The sequence below is a fragment of the Pteronotus mesoamericanus genome, unplaced genomic scaffold, assembly GCF_021234165.1.
Source record: "Pteronotus mesoamericanus isolate MK-2021 breed Mesoamerican mustached bat unplaced genomic scaffold, CSHL_Meso_final scaffold_21, whole genome shotgun sequence".
Taxonomy (NCBI): domain Eukaryota; kingdom Metazoa; phylum Chordata; class Mammalia; order Chiroptera; family Mormoopidae; genus Pteronotus; species Pteronotus mesoamericanus.
In genome coordinates this window covers 6,449,805-6,467,575 of record NW_026555310.1, presented here as the reverse complement: position 1 = coordinate 6,467,575, position 17,771 = coordinate 6,449,805, and the positions used below count along the sequence as shown (strand labels likewise).

General features: G+C 58.8%; 1 protein-coding gene across 1 annotated transcript in view; it reads right to left on the bottom strand.

The window, feature by feature from the left end:
- Positions 1-984: 984 nt before the first annotated feature.
- The window catches only part of HDAC7 (histone deacetylase 7), a 35,133-nt gene continuing 18,346 nt past the window's right edge, over positions 985-17,771 (bottom strand). Inside the window, exons 3-26 of the mRNA XM_054591184.1 lie at positions 16,898-17,085; positions 16,669-16,759; positions 16,259-16,370; positions 15,525-15,640; positions 15,257-15,382; positions 14,830-14,921; positions 14,524-14,640; positions 14,203-14,383; positions 13,791-13,987; positions 13,384-13,557; positions 12,024-12,243; positions 10,341-10,474; positions 10,055-10,175; positions 9,747-9,796; positions 8,361-8,468; positions 7,336-7,391; positions 7,112-7,199; positions 6,129-6,248; positions 5,803-5,900; positions 4,492-4,610; positions 3,686-3,819; positions 3,330-3,414; positions 2,051-2,186; positions 985-1,899 (exon numbers count right to left, since the gene is read on the bottom strand). Coding sequence (XP_054447159.1) covers positions 1,854-1,899; positions 2,051-2,186; positions 3,330-3,414; positions 3,686-3,819; positions 4,492-4,610; positions 5,803-5,900; positions 6,129-6,248; positions 7,112-7,199; positions 7,336-7,391; positions 8,361-8,468; positions 9,747-9,796; positions 10,055-10,175; positions 10,341-10,474; positions 12,024-12,243; positions 13,384-13,557; positions 13,791-13,987; positions 14,203-14,383; positions 14,524-14,640; positions 14,830-14,921; positions 15,257-15,382; positions 15,525-15,640; positions 16,259-16,370; positions 16,669-16,759; positions 16,898-17,085 — 2,909 coding nt within the window. The 3' untranslated portion in view covers positions 985-1,853. The remainder of the gene's footprint in view (positions 1,900-2,050; positions 2,187-3,329; positions 3,415-3,685; positions 3,820-4,491; positions 4,611-5,802; positions 5,901-6,128; positions 6,249-7,111; positions 7,200-7,335; positions 7,392-8,360; positions 8,469-9,746; positions 9,797-10,054; positions 10,176-10,340; positions 10,475-12,023; positions 12,244-13,383; positions 13,558-13,790; positions 13,988-14,202; positions 14,384-14,523; positions 14,641-14,829; positions 14,922-15,256; positions 15,383-15,524; positions 15,641-16,258; positions 16,371-16,668; positions 16,760-16,897; positions 17,086-17,771) is intronic.

The following is a 17,771-nucleotide window of genomic DNA, read 5'->3' as shown; positions in this document are numbered from 1 at the left end:
GGGTACAGCCTCAGCCATACCATGGGATTTAGTGTCAGTCACCCAAGAGGCGAGGACAGATGGGAGGGGGATAAACCCGCTTCCCTTCATACTCCCCCAGGCTGTGGGGGCTTGGGGCCAGGTCTGAGGTAAGGCGGCTCTGCTCCTGTGGGCTGGAGAAGCCCGGCCCAATCAGACCCACAAAGACAGGCGCAGGCTGCCCTGGCTCCGTCGCCTCTGCTTGCACTGGTGAGCCTGTCCGGGCCTGCTGCCTTACCCGCTCTCTCTTTGAGGCTCAGTATACACTTAAGAAGTCATGGTGCTTTAGAGCAGAAACCAAAAACAGTATCTATTTTGGGAGACTTTTAACTGGTAAACAGAGGCCCCAAGAGGTGACAATAACATATCTGATCTCCCAGCTGGGACTGGAACCCAGGTAAGTCTGATTGATGACTGTGTGGGGTGACTTAGTGAGCCAGGTCTGAGCGACTCTATATCCACCCCCACTCCCGGGGGGCCCTCTATGGACTCAGCCCAAAGCTGCCGCCTCTTTCTTACCCCAGGTGGGGCAGGCAGGGGCAGCTAGGGTGTGTTCAGAACAATTCTTCCTGCAGGACCACGGCCACAAAGGGCGAGGAGCTGGAGGGGGGCTGGTCCCTTCTCCTCCACATTGAATCAGATGCTGCACGCTGTGCCGTGGCGCTGTGTGCCCACTGCACACCCCTCATCGCTGGCATGCCCTATCACATGCACCTTTAAAGCAAATAAAACATTTATTGTTCAGATTTTTTTTCCCTTTTTTTTTCTTTTTTACAAAAAACATGCATACATACACAGGGTGTCATAGTCGTAGGGAAGACACATATATGTCCGCACACAGACACACACATACGCATACACTCGCTTTACTTGGCCCCAGGCCTGGACCCCAGAAGCCTTGACTTTGCCAGGGCAGCCTCCCCTCCCCCATGTCTTGCATCTACTCTCCCACCCCCTTTCCCCTCAGCCAAGCTAGTCCTATATGGGGCAGGAGTCAGAACTGGGGTGGGGGAGACCCCAAGAAGAGAACATTCCTGGAGGAGGGCAGTGACCGAGGGATCCCTGGGGGTCACGCTGTGCTTCTGAGGGGAGATGAGGGTTTGGCACCATTGGATCAGGAAGCACAGAACTCCAAGAGCACCCGTCCGCTCCACCAGGGCACTGAGATGGTCGACGTAGGGGGGCCTCTGGCAGGGGCAGGGACCGGAAGGGAGGCCTACCGATGACTGCTCCTGAGGGAGCTTTGTTTCACTGCCCGGTGGTGGTGGCAGGGGACTGGGGGGGCTTCCATAGTCATCTGAGTAGACAGGCAGAAGGAAGGACCCCCTCTGCACTCAGGGATACAGGACCCCTTGACTCCTCCTACACACCCCCCTCCCCCCAGTCCAGCCCTCAGAGCCTAGGAAAGGCTACCCTGGCTGAGGCCAAGTTCACATTTCTGTGTGGAGCCTGGGGCTGTGTGCAAAGTCGGGGGTCTGTGGGCCAAGAATAGTGGTCATGAGTGGGCCCGACTGAGCCAGTCCTCCTCCATGCAGTCCTGAGGAATGGGGACCCAGCAGGGGCCTGGACCCCACAGGGGCAGACTCTGTTCTTGGGAGCGCCCTACTGGGGCCTGACCGGCTGCCTCGCCTGCCTCCTCAGGGTCCTCTTTGGTCCCTATCTTAGACCCAGGGGCCTTCTTGGGCTCCTTAGGGTGACTATCAAGGGGCTGTTCTCTGGCCACAACTACCTGCCCAGAGGATCTCTGAAGACCCTAGGAACAGGTGCTGTTGCCAGAGGTGAAAAGGGAACCAGGTCTGAAGGGCAGGGTGGGCCGGCAGAACCGTTCCAAAGCCTCAGAGATTCATAGGTTCTTCCTCCTCCGCCAGCTGCTCTGAGGGCCTGGGGGAGGAAAAGCCAGATGCTGCAGAAAGGGCCTCAGCCCAGCTTCAGGAAGGCTCAGGAGGCTGGGGCGGCCGTGCCAGAATCTGGGATCCTCAAGCTGGGAGGGCCCAAGGGGTGGGGGTGCTGCTGGCGGGGGGTCTGGCGTTACCTCTCTTCAGCCAGGATGCCCACGGAGAGGGATGCCAGTGCGGTCACTGCCTCTACTTCTGCGTCGGCTCCTGGCACCCTGGGCACCCAGGACTCTGGACAGGAGGCCAGGCGCTGCATGCAGCCCCAGTATTTACCTGGGAAAAGACACCAAGTCAGAAAGGGTTAGGGAAAACAAGTTCCTCCAGCCTGCCACACCACACTTTCTAGACTGATACTGAGACTGCAATCGCAGGCCACGGGCCTGAGAGTAGTGGGTGGATCCTCAATCTGGGGTTGGTTCTCTCTCCTGCCTCTACCCTCAACACAATGCCTTCCTCAACTTGGCCCCCAGAGCCCTGACAAGGGGGACAGAGGAGATTCAGTGTGACTATGAAGTGGCCTCTGACCTATTCCCATAGGAGCGGGGTTCCGAAGAGCACCAGCAGGGCCTACTTTTCCCCAGATGGGGTCTGAATCGGAGAGACCTCATAGATCCCGAGCCCTGGCCTCCTGGAGCACAGCCCCAAGCAATGGTCAGTCCAGCACTCAGGACAGGAGCGGATGGGAGGAGGGAAGGACACAGCACTGGGAGAGCTGGCCGTCACCACGGCTGCTCTGCATGGCCATCGGCAAGCTACCCACCCGCCCTGCCTGTTGTGAGAATTAAAGTCCATGAAACACGCCCAGAGCCTGGCCCAGCGTGAGGGCTCTGCACAAAGTTTCAGCAGCGTTTTTATGTTACCTGCGTTCCCCTACTGAGCCCCAGGTGTGAGGAAATCTAATTTTTTCATTTTTGTATCCCTAGCACAGATCAACGGTCTTTAGGCAAAGCGCTCCATGGACGCTGAGCTGAAGAAAAAAAAAACTTAAGGTGTTTGCCAAGTGTGGGATTATTCTCAGACCCAGCCCCCAAAGCAGGCAGAGGTCCCAAGTCCCTTGCAGCTGGGACTGAGGGTCACGGTGGGAGCCAGCACTTTCAGCAAGCAAGGCGTGAGTGCAGCTGTTCACCTGGCCCTGGCCTGGGTCCGTGGCTGGAAATGGGAGGTCAGTCCTGTCTTGAGGCAGCCTGTCTGGTGGTCCCTGCTGGGTCCTCCCTGAGGGCTCCAGGGTACCTACTCCTGGGGCAGCTGCCCCGCCATTCCGCCTGAGGTAACGTACAGGAAGCCTACTCCGGGCCAGCCCCAGGGCTCCAGGCCAGGGCTCCTGGCAGTGGAAGCTCAGGGGCCCTGGTCACTGGGGACAGCCCCCTGAGCTTCTCCCAAGTCTGGGGTCAGTGGGCGCCCTCTCTCCACACTCACTGTGCACCCGGATCACAGCTTCCAGAGAGCGGATGGCGTTGAGGTTGGGTTTCTGTTTCCAGGCTTCTTCTGAGAGGGGATCCACCTACAGGAGAAAAGAGTACATCAGCCACCAGTCTCGAGGACCCACAGCCCAGCTCTCTCTCACCCCAAGGGCCCCGGCTTTTGGGGCACAAACAGGCGTGTGCTTCTGGCTCTGCCTTGGGCAGGGAGTGCTGGCTCCACACCTTAGCTGGGGAAGGGGCGGCCACTGCCCCCCATCCCAGGCCTGGCCATCCCCCTCCGCCTGGGAGCCCTTAGCAAGGAGCCCCACGCTCCTTGCCCCATGGAGGCACGGAGCAGGGTGAGCCACTTACCTTATTGCCCAGAAGAGCAGCCACACAGGCCTCGGAGGCATCACAGATGGCTGTGAGGTCATGGCCACCTTCCAAGGCCAGCACCACTGCACCTCCCGCCAAGCTCATCAGCTGCTGCGTCATGTACCCAAAACCTAGTTGGTTGGGGTGAAGGAAGGAGGGAGTTGGGGTGGCGGAGAGGTAGATTATGTCCTGCTTGCTTCTTGCCTTGTAAATAATGACACAGATGCAAAACTCTCTACTTTCCCAAGTACCATCACAGAGTCCCATGTAAAACCTATTAGCATGCCTCACTCAGGGCTCAGAGAGGTTAAGGGACTTGCGCACAGGTCTGCAGCCAGGGAATGTCAGGGCTAGGACTTGAACTGGGGGCAGCGATGGCGGCAGGATTTCTTTTTCACGGAGCCATACCATCTTCTCTTTCTGCCCTACAGGACCTGCGGCCCAGAAGGCTGAGTGGGCTCCTCTGTGTTCTGAGAACACTGCTCCTCCTCCTCCTCCCTCAGGAGAAGCTACCAGCCCAGTCTGGGAGTGACACTCCCAGTTAGGGTTGGGGAGTCCTATGGCTGAGCTTCCTGGGTCCCCAGGGGGTGACTCAGTCAAGCCTTCCCTGGTGAACAGAGCTGGTCATGAGAAAGGGCCCTGGGCTCGCTAGGCTGGGAGAACCCAGGGAATTCCAGGACCAGCAGCCATACCCCAGTCCTCATACTCACGGTCCTGGGCTGGACCCAGCTGCTTTCCCCTTGCCTTGGGCGGCCCTCCCCTCCCAGCCTAGGTCTCATTCCCATGGGCTGGGCCGTCCTTACATTTGGCGGAAACATGGTAGCCACCCAGTGGGGCCGGGTGACCCTCGGCAGCATCAAACCCAGCCGACACCAGGACCAGATCTGGAGAGAACTCTCGGGCGATGGGCATCACGACCTTCCTGTGAGGGTGCAAGAAGGAGGGCTCACCACACCGTGCAGGGCTGCTGGGGACGGGGCCACAGGTCCCCACCTGGAGCCAGCCTGATCCTGCCAACTTTACTGTGGGCACCCTGTTTTCAGAACTCCCAGATATCCAATCTCCCACAAGTATTAGTGGGTCCCCCTGACTTCCTTGACCTTGGCTGGCCACCCAGGTCCCTGGCACAGCCTAGGGACTCGGCTACCCAGTGCTCGTAACTGGCACAAGGCAGGAAGAAGCCAAGGATGGGAAACCAGAGGGAATAAAAGAGGAGAAATGTGTGTGTCTGTAGAGTGCAGTGGGCGTGGTGACAGGAAAGGGACAAGCTACTAAGCCTCAGAGACTAGAAGCACTCGGTACTTAGTTGCCACCCACTTTGGACTGAGTTGACCACACCTCGCCACTCACCACCTGAGAGCTGACCAGGGTGACTACACTTTGAGATCCTGGGCTGCCCAGATCCATCCTCTCCTCCTCAGCCACCCCAACAGCTGCCTCCCTCCATCCTTGACCCACCTCTAGGGTCCATTTTGGTGTCTTTCAAGGCCCTGGGCTACGGGCACGCAGATGCCAGGAACCCAGTCCAGGGCTCCTACAGAACTGGCTCTGATGGAAAATATCTCCAGAAAAGTATTTGGAGACCTACCTCCAGGGTCCCTTTTCCCAAATGGGGTAGAGGGGCCCCCAAACTGGAATATAGAAGGGCTCCTCAACAGAGCCCCAAGCTGCTCTTCTAGAATGGCTTTTGTTAAGCAACTCCCCCTATATGGACGTCATCTGCTTTCCCTCTGTCTTCACAATTTAAGTCTTTCATCTTCTGCACAAAGCCCACCTCCTCCAGGCAGCTTTCTTTGATTAAATGTGGCTGTTCTGCTCACTCCACTCTGCCCATCACCCAGCACTCTTGGTGATATGTGACTTTTTAAAGCACCCTTTGACTTTTTCATTCTGTTTCCTGTCTTCCCATTGGGACTGAAAGCTACTTGAGGTCAGTGTAACAGTGTCGTTCCTTTTGTTTGCTTTGGTTCAGGGCCTGGCTTATAATGTCTGGTAATTGAATGAGGACAGGCTGAGAAGTCAACTGATTCCTCCAACCTGGTGCTGTTGGGAAAAAGGACAGCGGAGGGTGGCCTTGACGGGCTGGGCCTCCTCTGGGCCTCCAGAGCACTTACCTGAAGGCGGTCAGGTACTCAGGATCCCCCATTGGGGGGTCCAGACCTCCGGCCCAGGCCACGTTGACGTTGAAGCCCTCACCGCTGCCAGCTCCCACCTGGAAAATGGGACACAAGAGAGACATGAGGAGAGCAGCGTCCCAGCCGAGGGATGCCAGGATGCTAGTGCTGCAAGACCAGCTCATGCATCCCCTTCACTTACAGATGAAGAATCCAGAGAAGCTAAACAATCTACCCAGGATCACACAGCTTGTTGTGACAGAGGCAGAGAAAGGGTCATGTGGGACAGAGGCTGGAAGGGGTAGGCCCGACATGTGGTGGGTTACCTCATCCACAGCCCCACTGCCTGGGAAGAAGTTGCCATCGTCATGGCGATGCAGGGAGATGTAGAGCACACTGGGGTCCTGGTAGAAGGTTTGCTGGGTGCCATTGCCATGGTGAACGTCCTGTGTGGGAGATGGGCAGTGGATTAGGGAGGGTCTGAAAGCAGAGAGATGGAGACTGGAACAGGTTGGAAGGGTTTTGAAACCCTCACTGCTGTCTTGTCCAATGTCACGGAGTGATGCAGGCGATTAGAGACCAAGCTCAGCTACTAAGGGGCAGGTACACAAGGCCCAGCACCACGCGTCCTAGAAATAGCTATGGTCTTGCACTTGGTAACTTCACAGGACCATGCATGGGTGCGAAAGCTCTTCCACTGTCAGCTTCTGCATCGGAATGTCCCATTCACAGATGTCAATGCAGAGTGGGTTAGCTTAGTAGTTAGATGCATGTACTCTGGAGCTAATATGAGAATACACCTGGTTTCAACTCCCAGTTTCAGGATGTACTAGGTGGGTGGCTGTGTGCAAGTTACTTAACCTCTCTGTGCTCACTTTCCTTATCTGAAAATTGGGTTATAGTCAGGATTAAATATATCTCATGTAAAAACTATCAGTGTCCACATGAGATTAGTGGTATGTTAATGTTATCTGCTGTGGCTGTTATTGTCCACTACCTACAGGGGAAAAGAAGAAATTAGATCTGCAGAAAGAAGCCAGAAGAGGCCAAACAACAGCACTCGAATGGCTCCTCCCATCATGGAAGTCTGCCACAGCTGGAGGTCTTTCCATTCACCACATGTCCTACCAGCCCCTGTGATGGGGCGGGGGGGGGGCGGTTGTCTTCACCCACACTTTACACAAAAGGGGAAACTGAGGCTCAGGAGGCCTATGCAGAACTAGGACATGAATCGACATCTCCTGACACCAGGCTCAGGGCTCTGTCCCCAGGGCTCTCAGGTCGGCAGGGCCTGGGCTCCGACACCTACCCAGTCCACAATGAGGATCCGGCTGGCCTTGCCCTGTTGTTGCAGCTGCCGGCAGGCAATGGCCACCGAGTTGAAGAAGCAGAAGCCCCTGGGAGGAGGGAAAAGAGGTCCTGACAGCCCATTCTCTCCCGTGCCTCCACCTCTCCAGCCTCCTCTCTCCACTCGCTCCTGGCCTGGCCCAGCCCCAGAAGGCTCCCCCAACCTAAGCCTCCTCCGGGCCTTACATGGCTGTGGAATGGTCCGCATGGTGTCCTGGGGGCCGAACCACAGCAAAACCGTTCTGAAATGGAAAGAAGGCTTATCAACCAAACAGCCAGCCCTCTGACCTCATCTCCATGAACCTGTCCCCAGCCCCAGGCTCCTCCCCAGAGGAGAAGTCATAGGGAAACAGCTGACTGCGGCCAGGATGGCTCTGAAGCGCCCCAGCACTCACCCCCCAGGCCGAGCATCCTCTGCTCTCCGGCTGGACGTGGACACAAAACCCCCTGCCCTAGCGTGCCCTGGCTGTTAGCACTTTGTAATAACAACAGCTGTTTGTTGAGGCAAAACTATGTGCCTGGCACTGTGCTAAGCACTTTATAAACACTGGATTTCATCTTAAATACATCTCTTGAGGTAAATGTTATCTAATCCTCACAACATCTCCATCTAGTTCACAGACGTGCAAAATCTGAAGTTTAGGCAAGGTAAGCAACTTGTGCCGAGTTGCCTGGTTGTAAAAGGTGGAGCCAGGAGTTTAAGCCCAGGGTTGCTCCCTTAACTGAAAAGGCCCGCCAAGGGGCAATGACACTGAGGGCCCCGGGCCCTCCTTGGGCTGAGCTCCTAAGCCATGGGGGGAGGGGTGGACCTCAGGACAAGCCCCTGTGAGGTGCCCAGCCCAGAGCACCAACTCGGCCTATAAAACTTCAGCACGGCAAAGGACCTATTGGCCAGTGCTCGGAGGTCCGGGGATGCTCTGCACATTGCCTATGGTCACACACTGGGTCTGTGTTAAATGATCCTGCATGACTGCGACTCTGCATCTCGTAGTGATCCAAGGTCCTGGATCACAGTGGCTGGGCTCTCCACCAAGTAACCTGAGCCTGGTTCAGTGCTCGTTCTGGTTCCCAGAACTCTCGATTTCCCTTCCAAAACACTGTGGTGCTATCCCAGGGGAAGGAGATAGTTGGGATTCCGGGTCTGGCCTTCCCTGCCACCCCATCCTGCTACTTCTTCCATGGCTTGCCTGCCTTCAGCCCAGATCTCCTACCTTCAGCTCGTGGGAAGCCACTTTGAAGGCCAGGTCGGTCACGCTGCCGGCGGCCCAACGGGCTGCATTGGAAGAGTGCAGCTCATTCCAGATGGTGTCAGTGTCCACCTGTGGGAGCCAGAGTCAGGGCCCGCATCATCCAAGGCTTCCCACAGGAGCCAGGGCCCATGGGTGGTGCCCACCCCATGGCCAGGACCCCAGGGGCAGGGAGCTGGGCAGACAGCGCTGCCTCCCCAGTGCCCCACCGCCCAAAGGCAAGGCCTCCTGTATCCCCCAGTCCCAGCATGACGTCTCCTTCCCAGCTTCAGTCCACATCACCAGCCCGTATTTGGCCAGCACTGTGCGGGCGGCATCGCGCCTGCCTCCCCGGTCAGAGGAGGGGGCATGGCGTTACCTGGGCGGGACTTGGGGTTTGGGCCAGGAGCGGGTTTTAAGCCCCAGCTGGCTCTGCTCAGGCCCTGCGGGACGGTCGGAGCTCGAGGGGCCGTCTGCACCACTGTCTTCCACTCAGGGCCCCTAGCCCAGGCTGGGAGGCCCCCCAAACCCAGTCCCTGGGCCTCAAGGCTAGGGAGGGGCCGGGGGGCATGATGGGGAGATGGGGAGGGCGAGGCGGACCAAGAGAGGCGAGGAAGGCAGAGAGAGTCTCAAGAGGCTGGAGAAAGAGAGAGAAAGAGAGAGACAGAGAGGGAGAGGAGGGAAGAGAAAACAGAAGCAAAAACAGTTGGAAAAATCAGAAAGTGGCAAGAAATGGGAAGTTGTGAATAGGGCGCTGACTAGCTCCCAACAGTCCCCCCAGCTACAGCTCCCATTTCCCTTCAGGACTAGGCCTCCATCCCCTGCCTCCACACACCTGGCTGGGAAACCGCTGCAGGGACCTTTTGAGGCAAAGAGAGCACTGCTAGGGGGGCAGGAAGCCCCCCAGGCAGGGTAAGGAGAGAGGGGGGAAAGTTGGTGGGTGGGAGGGAAGCGCCTGGGTCCCCAAGGACACGGGAGGCACCCCCACAGTCCCAGCCCAGGCAGCCCTGGCTCTGCCTGGAGGCTCGCTCCAGTGGAACGGCCGGTCCCAACCCCCGGGGCCTGGGGTCTTGTAAGGGAAATGATGTGGGCCCTACTCTTCGAACTAACTGAACATTTACCAAGCACAGTCTAAGTGTGAGGCACAGGGCTCCACACTCAGGTGACACTGGGGGACTGAGGACACACCTGTCCACAAGGAGCACCTAGCCAGCAGAGGGGCATTATGGGAAAGCCCCTTGCCCGCTGGGTCTGGCAGAACCACAAGAACAAGCAGGCAGGGCCTGGGCCTGGGCCTGAGCCTGGGGTAGTGGAAACGAGGAGATCTGAGAGCCCGTGCAATGCCCGCTCAAGACCCCCGGGCACACTTACCCCAACCCCACCACAGGGCAGCATCACAAACATCCGCTGTGCCAGGAGCCCTGTAGGGAGAGGCCCAGTGTGTGTGAGCTGAATCCTCGTGGCCTCTGGCCTGGCCGGGAAGCAGGGAGGCCCCGAAAAGGGGTCTGGGGCAGGTGCGCAGGCAAGGTAGGGGCGGGCAGCAGAGGGACAGGGGGTGGCGTGGGGGTGTTGAGAGCGCGGGAGAGACAGACTGGGCAGAGATGAGATGAGAGATGGGTTGGGTGGGCTAGGTGAGCCAGGGGAGGTACAGGGGCCCCCGGCGCTATTTGGGCCCCTACCTGCCAGCTTCCCGTTGTCCAGTTTGAGGCGGCTGAGCGGGTTGGTGCCATAGAGGAGCACGTGCCGCTCGGAGTGCACCGACTGCAGCTCCTCCAGGGAGGCCTTCCGGCCCCGGAGACACTGAGGAAGGGCCCACAGAGCTCCTGAGGCCCTGCTTGCCCCCGTCCCCGCCATTACCACCAGCTGGCCAGTCCCTTCATCTCATGCTGGCTCCAGGGCCTCTACCCCCTTCCCTTCCATTACTCTCACTGCCTCAATCCTGTAACCCCCACCCCGCCTCCTCACCTCACACTGACTTCGGAGTCCCCGCTCCTGCAGCCGGGACCAGATGCTCTGGATGCGGCCCGCGTGCTCTGGGTGCCTGCTGTTGTCTCCGCAGGAGCACTGATGCTTCAGCATGACCGAGTCATAGACCAGCCCTGGCAGAGGCAGGGGTCAGAGCCAGGGCCCCAGGGCATCCCCAGTGTCAGCCCCATACCTCCCACCGGAAGCAGGCCTGGCGCACACACCCCTTACCCCATCCTGAACCTTGGCCCTTCACATCAACTCACGCCCGCAGCTGCTTACCAGGCAGCCTCACTACCTCACACAAACACCAACACAGCCCCAGCCAACACGACTGCTACATGGCCACGGCCTTGCTGACACACGGGCACGCCTCATGTGACCAACGCCTCTACCATGACCTCAAGAACTGCAAGCCTAACAAAAGGAGGCCTGATGGGCTCTCACACTGGCTGTCTTGACTCAGATAAGGCTACTGAGGGGGAGCAAGAGGAGAAAGAATTCGTCAGAAACCCCCAAACTGGGAGCTGGGAAGCCCACAGTGACACTGGGCCATGTGACAAGACAGATGCAGTTTTAGGGAAGCGACTGTTTCAGCAGGACGCCTAGAAGAGGACCCTGTACACTGCCAGTGGGACGGTCACTTTCAGCAAGTCTCGGGACATCAGGGACCTTCAAAATGCTCAAGCCATTTGACCCCAGGATGCCACTGCTTAAGAGTGACCTTCAGAAGACAACCCCAGGGGTGAGGGAAGATTTATGTACAAGGAAATTCAAATAAGGAAAAATGAGCAACGAACTGCCCAACTAGTAAGAAACCTTTAAGTAAAAATAAAATACTATGATGAAATACTGTAAAAATCTCACTTCTAAAGATTAATTATATCATGAAGTGTTCGTAATACGCTAACTGAATGAAACCAGGGTACAATGTGTATATGGTATATGTGGCATTTGTATGTGTACATATGGCCAGAACAAAGCAGACAGAATATATCAGCACTTAAGAGTGGTTGCCTCTGGCCCTGGCTGGCGTGGCTCGGTGGATTGAGCGCCCGCCTGTGAACCAAAAGGCTTCCAGTTCAGTTCTCAGCCAGGGCACATGCCTGGGTGGTGGGCCAGGTCCCCTGGCTGGGGGTGTGCAAGAGTAGCCAATTGATGTGTTTCTCTCACATCGATGTTTCTCTCCCTTTTTTCTTCCTCCCTTTCCCTCTCTCTGAAAACAAATAAATAAAATCTTTAAAAAAATAAAGAGTGGTTTCCTCGGGATGGTGGGATATTAATTGGCGATTTTTATTCTATCTTTATGCTTTTCTACAGTTTTCAAAACTTCTAAAAATTCTTTTGAGCTCTTTTTACAAGCAGAGCAAAAACAATGAATACCATTTTCGAAAGGCCTGAACCAGCTGTCAGGAGATCCTGACAACCCTTAGCTTGGCCTGGCTGCCAGCTTGCTATTTGACCACAAGCTTGCCACCTCAGATTTCCTGAGCCTGGTCTTCTCAGGTGCAAAATGAGAACCACCCCCTGCTTCAGGGACACTGTGTGGATCTAATGAGACCAAGAAAGTACTCTCTGGCCTCAAAAGACGTCCTGAGTGAAGCATCGCACAGACATGCTCTGGTGCCCACGTGTCTGTGCATCCCGCCCCCTCCCTTCTGCCCACTCTAATCCAGGCCTTACCTGTGGTGAAGGGCAGGGTCCTGGCAGGGGCCTCTGAGCTGGGCAGAACACGGGCCTGGCTGGCGGGCTCGGGGGTCGGCAGTGAGGCAGGCGCGGCTGGGGATGACTGAGTCCTAGACAGGGGCCGGTGGGCGCCCTGGGCCAGGGGGAGCAGCAAGGAGTCTCCAGTGCCTACCCGGGGGAGCCGCCCGGCCAGTCGCTGTGGCTCCCAGAGGAACACCTGGCAGATACAAGGGGTCTCAGTCTCCAGGTTCTCAGAATCCTGCTCCCTGTGCTTCTGCCCAAAGTGTCAGAAACCTCCACACAGGCCCCCTTCCTGGAGAGATTCCAGGATGCCTCTAGTCTTGCCTCCCAGCCAGGCTCTGGCCTTTGACTCCAAGCTCCCTACCCTACCAGCCCCCCAAAGGTCTGCATCCTAGACTGACCACCCCAATCCCCCAGAGCTCCCTGGGCCCTCAGGATTCCAGGTGAGGGAGCGCAGGCCCAGCTCGGACCAGGATCTCATCTCCAAGGGCTGGGCAACTGCCCAAGGACATGGGGATCTGCATGAGCCACTGCATATCTGGGGACTGTCACCACGTCTTATGGGCCCACTTCATATTTATGAAGGAAATCCTAACCCCCAGTACCTCGGAACGTGACCTTAAGTGGAGCCAGGGTCTGTACAGAGGTAATCGAGTTAACATGAGGTCATTAGAGGGAGCCTTCAACTAATATGACTCTTACCTTATAAAGGGGAGAAATTTGGACACAGGCATAGACAGAAGGAAGACAGCGTGAAACCACATGGAGAAGACAGCCGTCTAAAAGCTAAGGAGGAAGACCCGGAACATCTCCTTCCCTCACAGCTCTCAGAAGGAGCCAACCCTGCCAACATCTTGATTTCAGACTTTCAGCCTCCCGGGGGCAATGAATGTTGTTTAAGCCCCCCAGTGCGCAGTACTTGTTACAGCAGCCCTAGGAAACTCTTACCCCAGGCTTGACTCACAGGGTGAGGGTGCTCTGGTTGAAGCACTTGAGCCTGCTCTGCCCTACTTCCTGCCCTAGCCACCTTCCTGGAATCAGTACAACTGGTCCCAGGGAGAAGCCCTAGGGTAGAAGTGTGTCTGGCCCCACGAAAGGCTGGCCCCACTGCTGGACAAGGGACAGCTTCACCCTGAGTGTACCTGCGCCTGTGTGTGTGTGCACGGGTGCACGCGTGCGTGCACGTGTTTCCGCACCTCAGTGTGGCTCTGGCAGGACAACCACGGTCTCAGAGCCGGTCCCTACACTAATATCCTATCTCCCTCCGTTCCGCCTGTGCCAGGCCCCAGCACCTCCTGACTACACCTTCCGAGGGGGCACGTGGGCACTGCCGTACCTGCTGGTGCTGCTGGAGAGGAACGGGGCCTCTAGCTTCATGCTGCCCGTGGCTCAGCTCCCTGTGCTCCAGGCTGTCATCCCCCAGGGGCCCCGCGCCCCCACCATCCGTCTCCAGGTCCTCCGCCGAGGGGATCTGCCGCAGTCGGGGCTTCTCACTCGGCTTGGCTGGCCTCTGAGGAGGGAAGAGGCCCGCTGAGAAGCCGTGCTGGAGTGTGGGGTGCGGGGTGGGACGTGGTGGGCTAGGTGGCTGAGACTCCAGTGGCCATGCAGCTCTCGGCCCCCGGCGAACACAGCCTCACCCTGGCCCTCCAGGTCCCTGCCGTTCCAAAGCCTCCCTTCTTCTTTCAGCCCCCATGGGCCCAGTTAAGCAACCCCTCACCACCTCCCCTGCCCAGTTCCCCTCACCTTGATCAGCTGCACGTGAGGTTTGAGCCGCTCCAGGCGGGGCTGCAGGGGGCCCAGTGATGGGGGGGCGGTGGCACTTGGGGGCAAAGGCTCTGAGCGGGTCCGGCTCAGCGGCCGATGGAGGCCTGACCCGGAGAGCCGCTCGGTGGTCAGTAAGGACTGGGCAAAGTGGAAGGGCAGGGGCCCAAGCCCGGGCACTGGAAAGAACGTGGTGGGAGGGGCATAAGGAGGGAACCATAGGGAAGAATGGAAAGAAGCAAGGGCATGGGTGGGGGGCAGGGACTCAGCAGGGAGACGCACAGAAAGATGAGGGGGCAGCAGAGGGGACAGGAAGACTAGGACCTGTCCCAAGCTTGGACCCTACCAGGGTGCAGGGATCCGGCCCCTCCCCTGGAGAAGCAGTGGGACTCACCAGTCAGCAGGGGGGTGTGAGAGACTGAGGGATCCAGGAGGAGAATGGGCTGCAGGCGAGAGGGCAAGGTGCCCCCAGCCTCAGGCTCCAGGCCGTGGGGCAGGAAGAGGGGAGCATGGGGGCTCCCTAGGACCGGCCCCCGAGGGCCCAGAGTTGGGTGGGTCCTGCGGTCACCATCAGCCTAGGGGAGAGGTGGGAAGGAATCACAGGGGAGCAGGTTCCAGCAGAGAGAACAGTGCAGGTGATGGGGTGAGGCAGCAGGAGAAGGGAATGAAGGAAACCAGGGAGCTTGGCATGGGGGAGGGCACCTCAGCCACTCACCCTGGCAGGGGCAGGCAGCCCCAGCGTGATTGTGGGCAGCAAGGACTCTGTCGGCAAGGCGAACGGGGCCAGGGAGCTCTCCTGCCGCCGCAGCCGCAGCCGCTGGCCCAAGAGCGCCTGCCATGGGGAGCAGGGCAGGGGTCACTGGTCCCAGACCTTCACCCCTGGGCGCACCTTCCCCAGAACACCCAGGAGGCTCGGGTGGGGCTGCCAGACCCAGCAGCCCCAGCCTGGTCAGGGCCATTTGCTGAGAGGGAGGCTGAGCCTCAGAACCGCCTCTGGAGAGTCCAGCCAGCAAGGCCTTACCTCGGAGCCCAGGATGGGGTTGGGCCCGTGCTCGCTGTCGTTGGGAGAGCTGCACCCTGACGCAGGTGTGCTGCTACTACTGGGGGAGGAGTCTGAGGGTTGGGGAGAGAGGGAGGCTCAGTCAGAGACCAGGCAGCAGCCGGTAGCCAGGAGGGCGGCCTCTGCTTCCTGCTTTCCTCCCGGAAGGGCAGGAAGAAGGCAGGCCACCACTAGCCTTTGGACACTTTTTTAAGGCACCTTTTCTGGGCAGAAGTCAGCTTAACCAACAGAGCAGGGCCTGCCTTTCAGCTCCAACTCATCCCCTGGCAAGCGTGTAGGACACACCCTGTACAACCACCCACGGTAACCCGAGGAAGGGATGCCTCTTGGTGGGACCTGATCCAAAAGGACAAGAGCAGTCTTCCTCACCCACACTGCTGGTCCTCACCTCCGAGGGTCTCCGCAGGGCGCCGCCGGAGGCTGGGCGGGGCACTCTCCTTTCTGAGCAGTGGATTCTTCCTCCGCTCCAGGGACTTCTTGGGCTTGTAGCGCAGCTTCAGGTTGGGCTCAGAGACTGTGGGAGCACCAGCGTTACTCAGCCCCACACCCACCCTCCTCACCTTTGCCCGTTAGCCTTTCCTCCCAGCCATCCCATGTTCACGGCCCACCCCCTTAACTCCTCAGGGGCGCGTCCCCTGCCTGCCTGTCCCACTCACCTGTCTTACGCAGAGGGAAGTGTTCCGGGGGGTCACTGGGCAGGCTGGGAACAGGAGGCAGGAAGGTGCTGAGCATGGAGCGGGCAGCTCCTTCCGTCTCCAAGGGCTCGAGAGTTCTGTGGGGTGAGTGCCAAGGCTGCTTCAGAGGGGCGGGGATGTCCAGCGGCCTGGCCGCCACCTCACTCCTCGGGGGCCCCTTTCTGAGCATGGCCATGGACCGGCCAGGGGAGGGGGCCGCCAGCAGGGTAGGCAGTGTGGGACCGGCAGGAACAGGGGCCATCTCCGGGTGGCAGCATCGGGCCACCCATCCGACCAGCAGCCCACATGCAGGCCTCCTGCCTAGACAGAGAAGCCAGGGTCCCAGACACACTGGGGACTGTCTCTAGTGGGAGGAACCTGCTCTAGGAACCAGGATATTTTTGTGCTTACGGGAGACACAAAAACAGACGGGACTTATGTGGCAAAAGGAAGCCAGTGTTGGGAGGGAGGGGTGGTGTGCACAAGGAGAAAGAGCCTCAGGTTGCAGAGGGGGAGAGAGAGTGGAAGGAGAGAAGAGGGCAGGTGTGAGTTGGGAAAGGGGACTGGAACAGGCACTACTAAGGGAGGCGAGGTGTACAGGTCAGGTGGTGGGCAGCTGGGAGGAAGAGAAGGGGTACAGGAGCGCTCACAGGAAGACGTGTAGGGAGGAGAGAGCACGGCAGGCACACGAGGGGGCAGGTGGGAGAGGGGGTTACCTGTAGGGAATGCTGGGGCTACTGGGATGGACCGTTCTCTCTAAGGCTGCCTGCTGTTTCTTCAGAATCACCTCTGCCAGCTTCTGCTTGACTACGCTGCTGGCCACAGCACCTTGCAGGGGCAGAAAACCATGACTGGGTTTTGGGTGGGCGGACAGGTGGCCTCCCGGCACAGTCTCTGCCCATGGCCCTGTCCACATCCCCAGTACAAGGTGTCCCAGGGATTCCTCAGGCAAGGGCCAAGTCCGAGGCCCACCCCAGACCCGCCCCCCCACCACTCCCACCCCCACTGACATTCACAGGCAGAGCCCGTCACGCAGAGGGAAACCTAAGCGTCAGTCCCACCCCAGGCTTTACAAGCGCAGGTGGGTGAGCCATGGACACCGGGCGGGGGCGGCTTCCATCCTTACTTCGCTTGCTCTTGTCCTTATTGAGAAGCTGCCGCAGCTCTTGTTCCTGTTGCCCCACCGACAGCTCGGGCATCGGCGTGTCCATTGGGAGCTGTGGGCAGGGCCGGCCGCCCAGGAAGGAGCAAGGAGTTGAGGACTGAGCCAAGGGTCTGGGGGGAGGCTAAAGGGAGGGAGGAGGTCTGGGGGCTGAGCTCAAGGCTGCCTCGTGTGCAGAGAGCTCTATCTTTACCCTCATGGGCTCCACCGAGCGCTGTGGCTGCAGGCCTGCCAGGAAGAGGTGGTGGTGCAGGTGCTGGGGGTGCTGCAGGGCCAGCAGTGCGGGCTCCGGTGGGGGCTCCACCGGGGGCCGCTGGCCCACCCGCAGGTCCATGGGCTGGGGCTGAGAGTCTGGCGTGTCTGCACGGGGCCTGGGGCAGCCTGAGGATGCAGAGGGAACATGGTCAGCAGGGAAGTTTGTCTGTAGGTGCATGGCTACAACCTCATCCGCCTCCTTCAGGCTCACTTGACTCAAAACGACAAAACGTGCTCTAGGGGCCTTTTCCTCACCTCATCCTCACCACAGTCCTAAATATGTTGCCTTTCCAGGCAGAAGGCTAGGGCTGTAGGGATTTAGAGATGGGCTGAGAGCCCTTTGGCGGTACATTCTGAGCCCTGCCCTGTCTTTCCCTTCTGTCCTGCTGGAATGAGGGTTTGGCCCAGTGGCCCCCAGTGTGCTGTGTTCAGAGAGATCATACTGGTAGAGTCCCCTTTTATTCAGCCTTCAATCCCAAAGGGCCTCACTGGCCCTCTCAGCCACCACACTCCCTACTCTATCCCAGGCCATAGGATAAAGAAGCGCAGCTTCAAACCTACAGCCAGGCGCTGGCCACCACCCCAGGCCTGCACAGCCCACGTGCCCAGGGAGCCTTCTCTCGGGCGCCCTCACGCCAGCTCTGGGCCTGCAGTGGTGAGGGCTCAGCTCAGTTGCCTCTTCTCAAGTGTCCTCTGCACCCACGCCAGGAGCACCCTGGCAAGGCTGTGGGTGCAGGGGCTATTTATAACTAGCTGCTGGACCAGGTTCTCCACCAGCACAGCCAGCTAGGCCAGGCTGAGCTGGGCAGCCG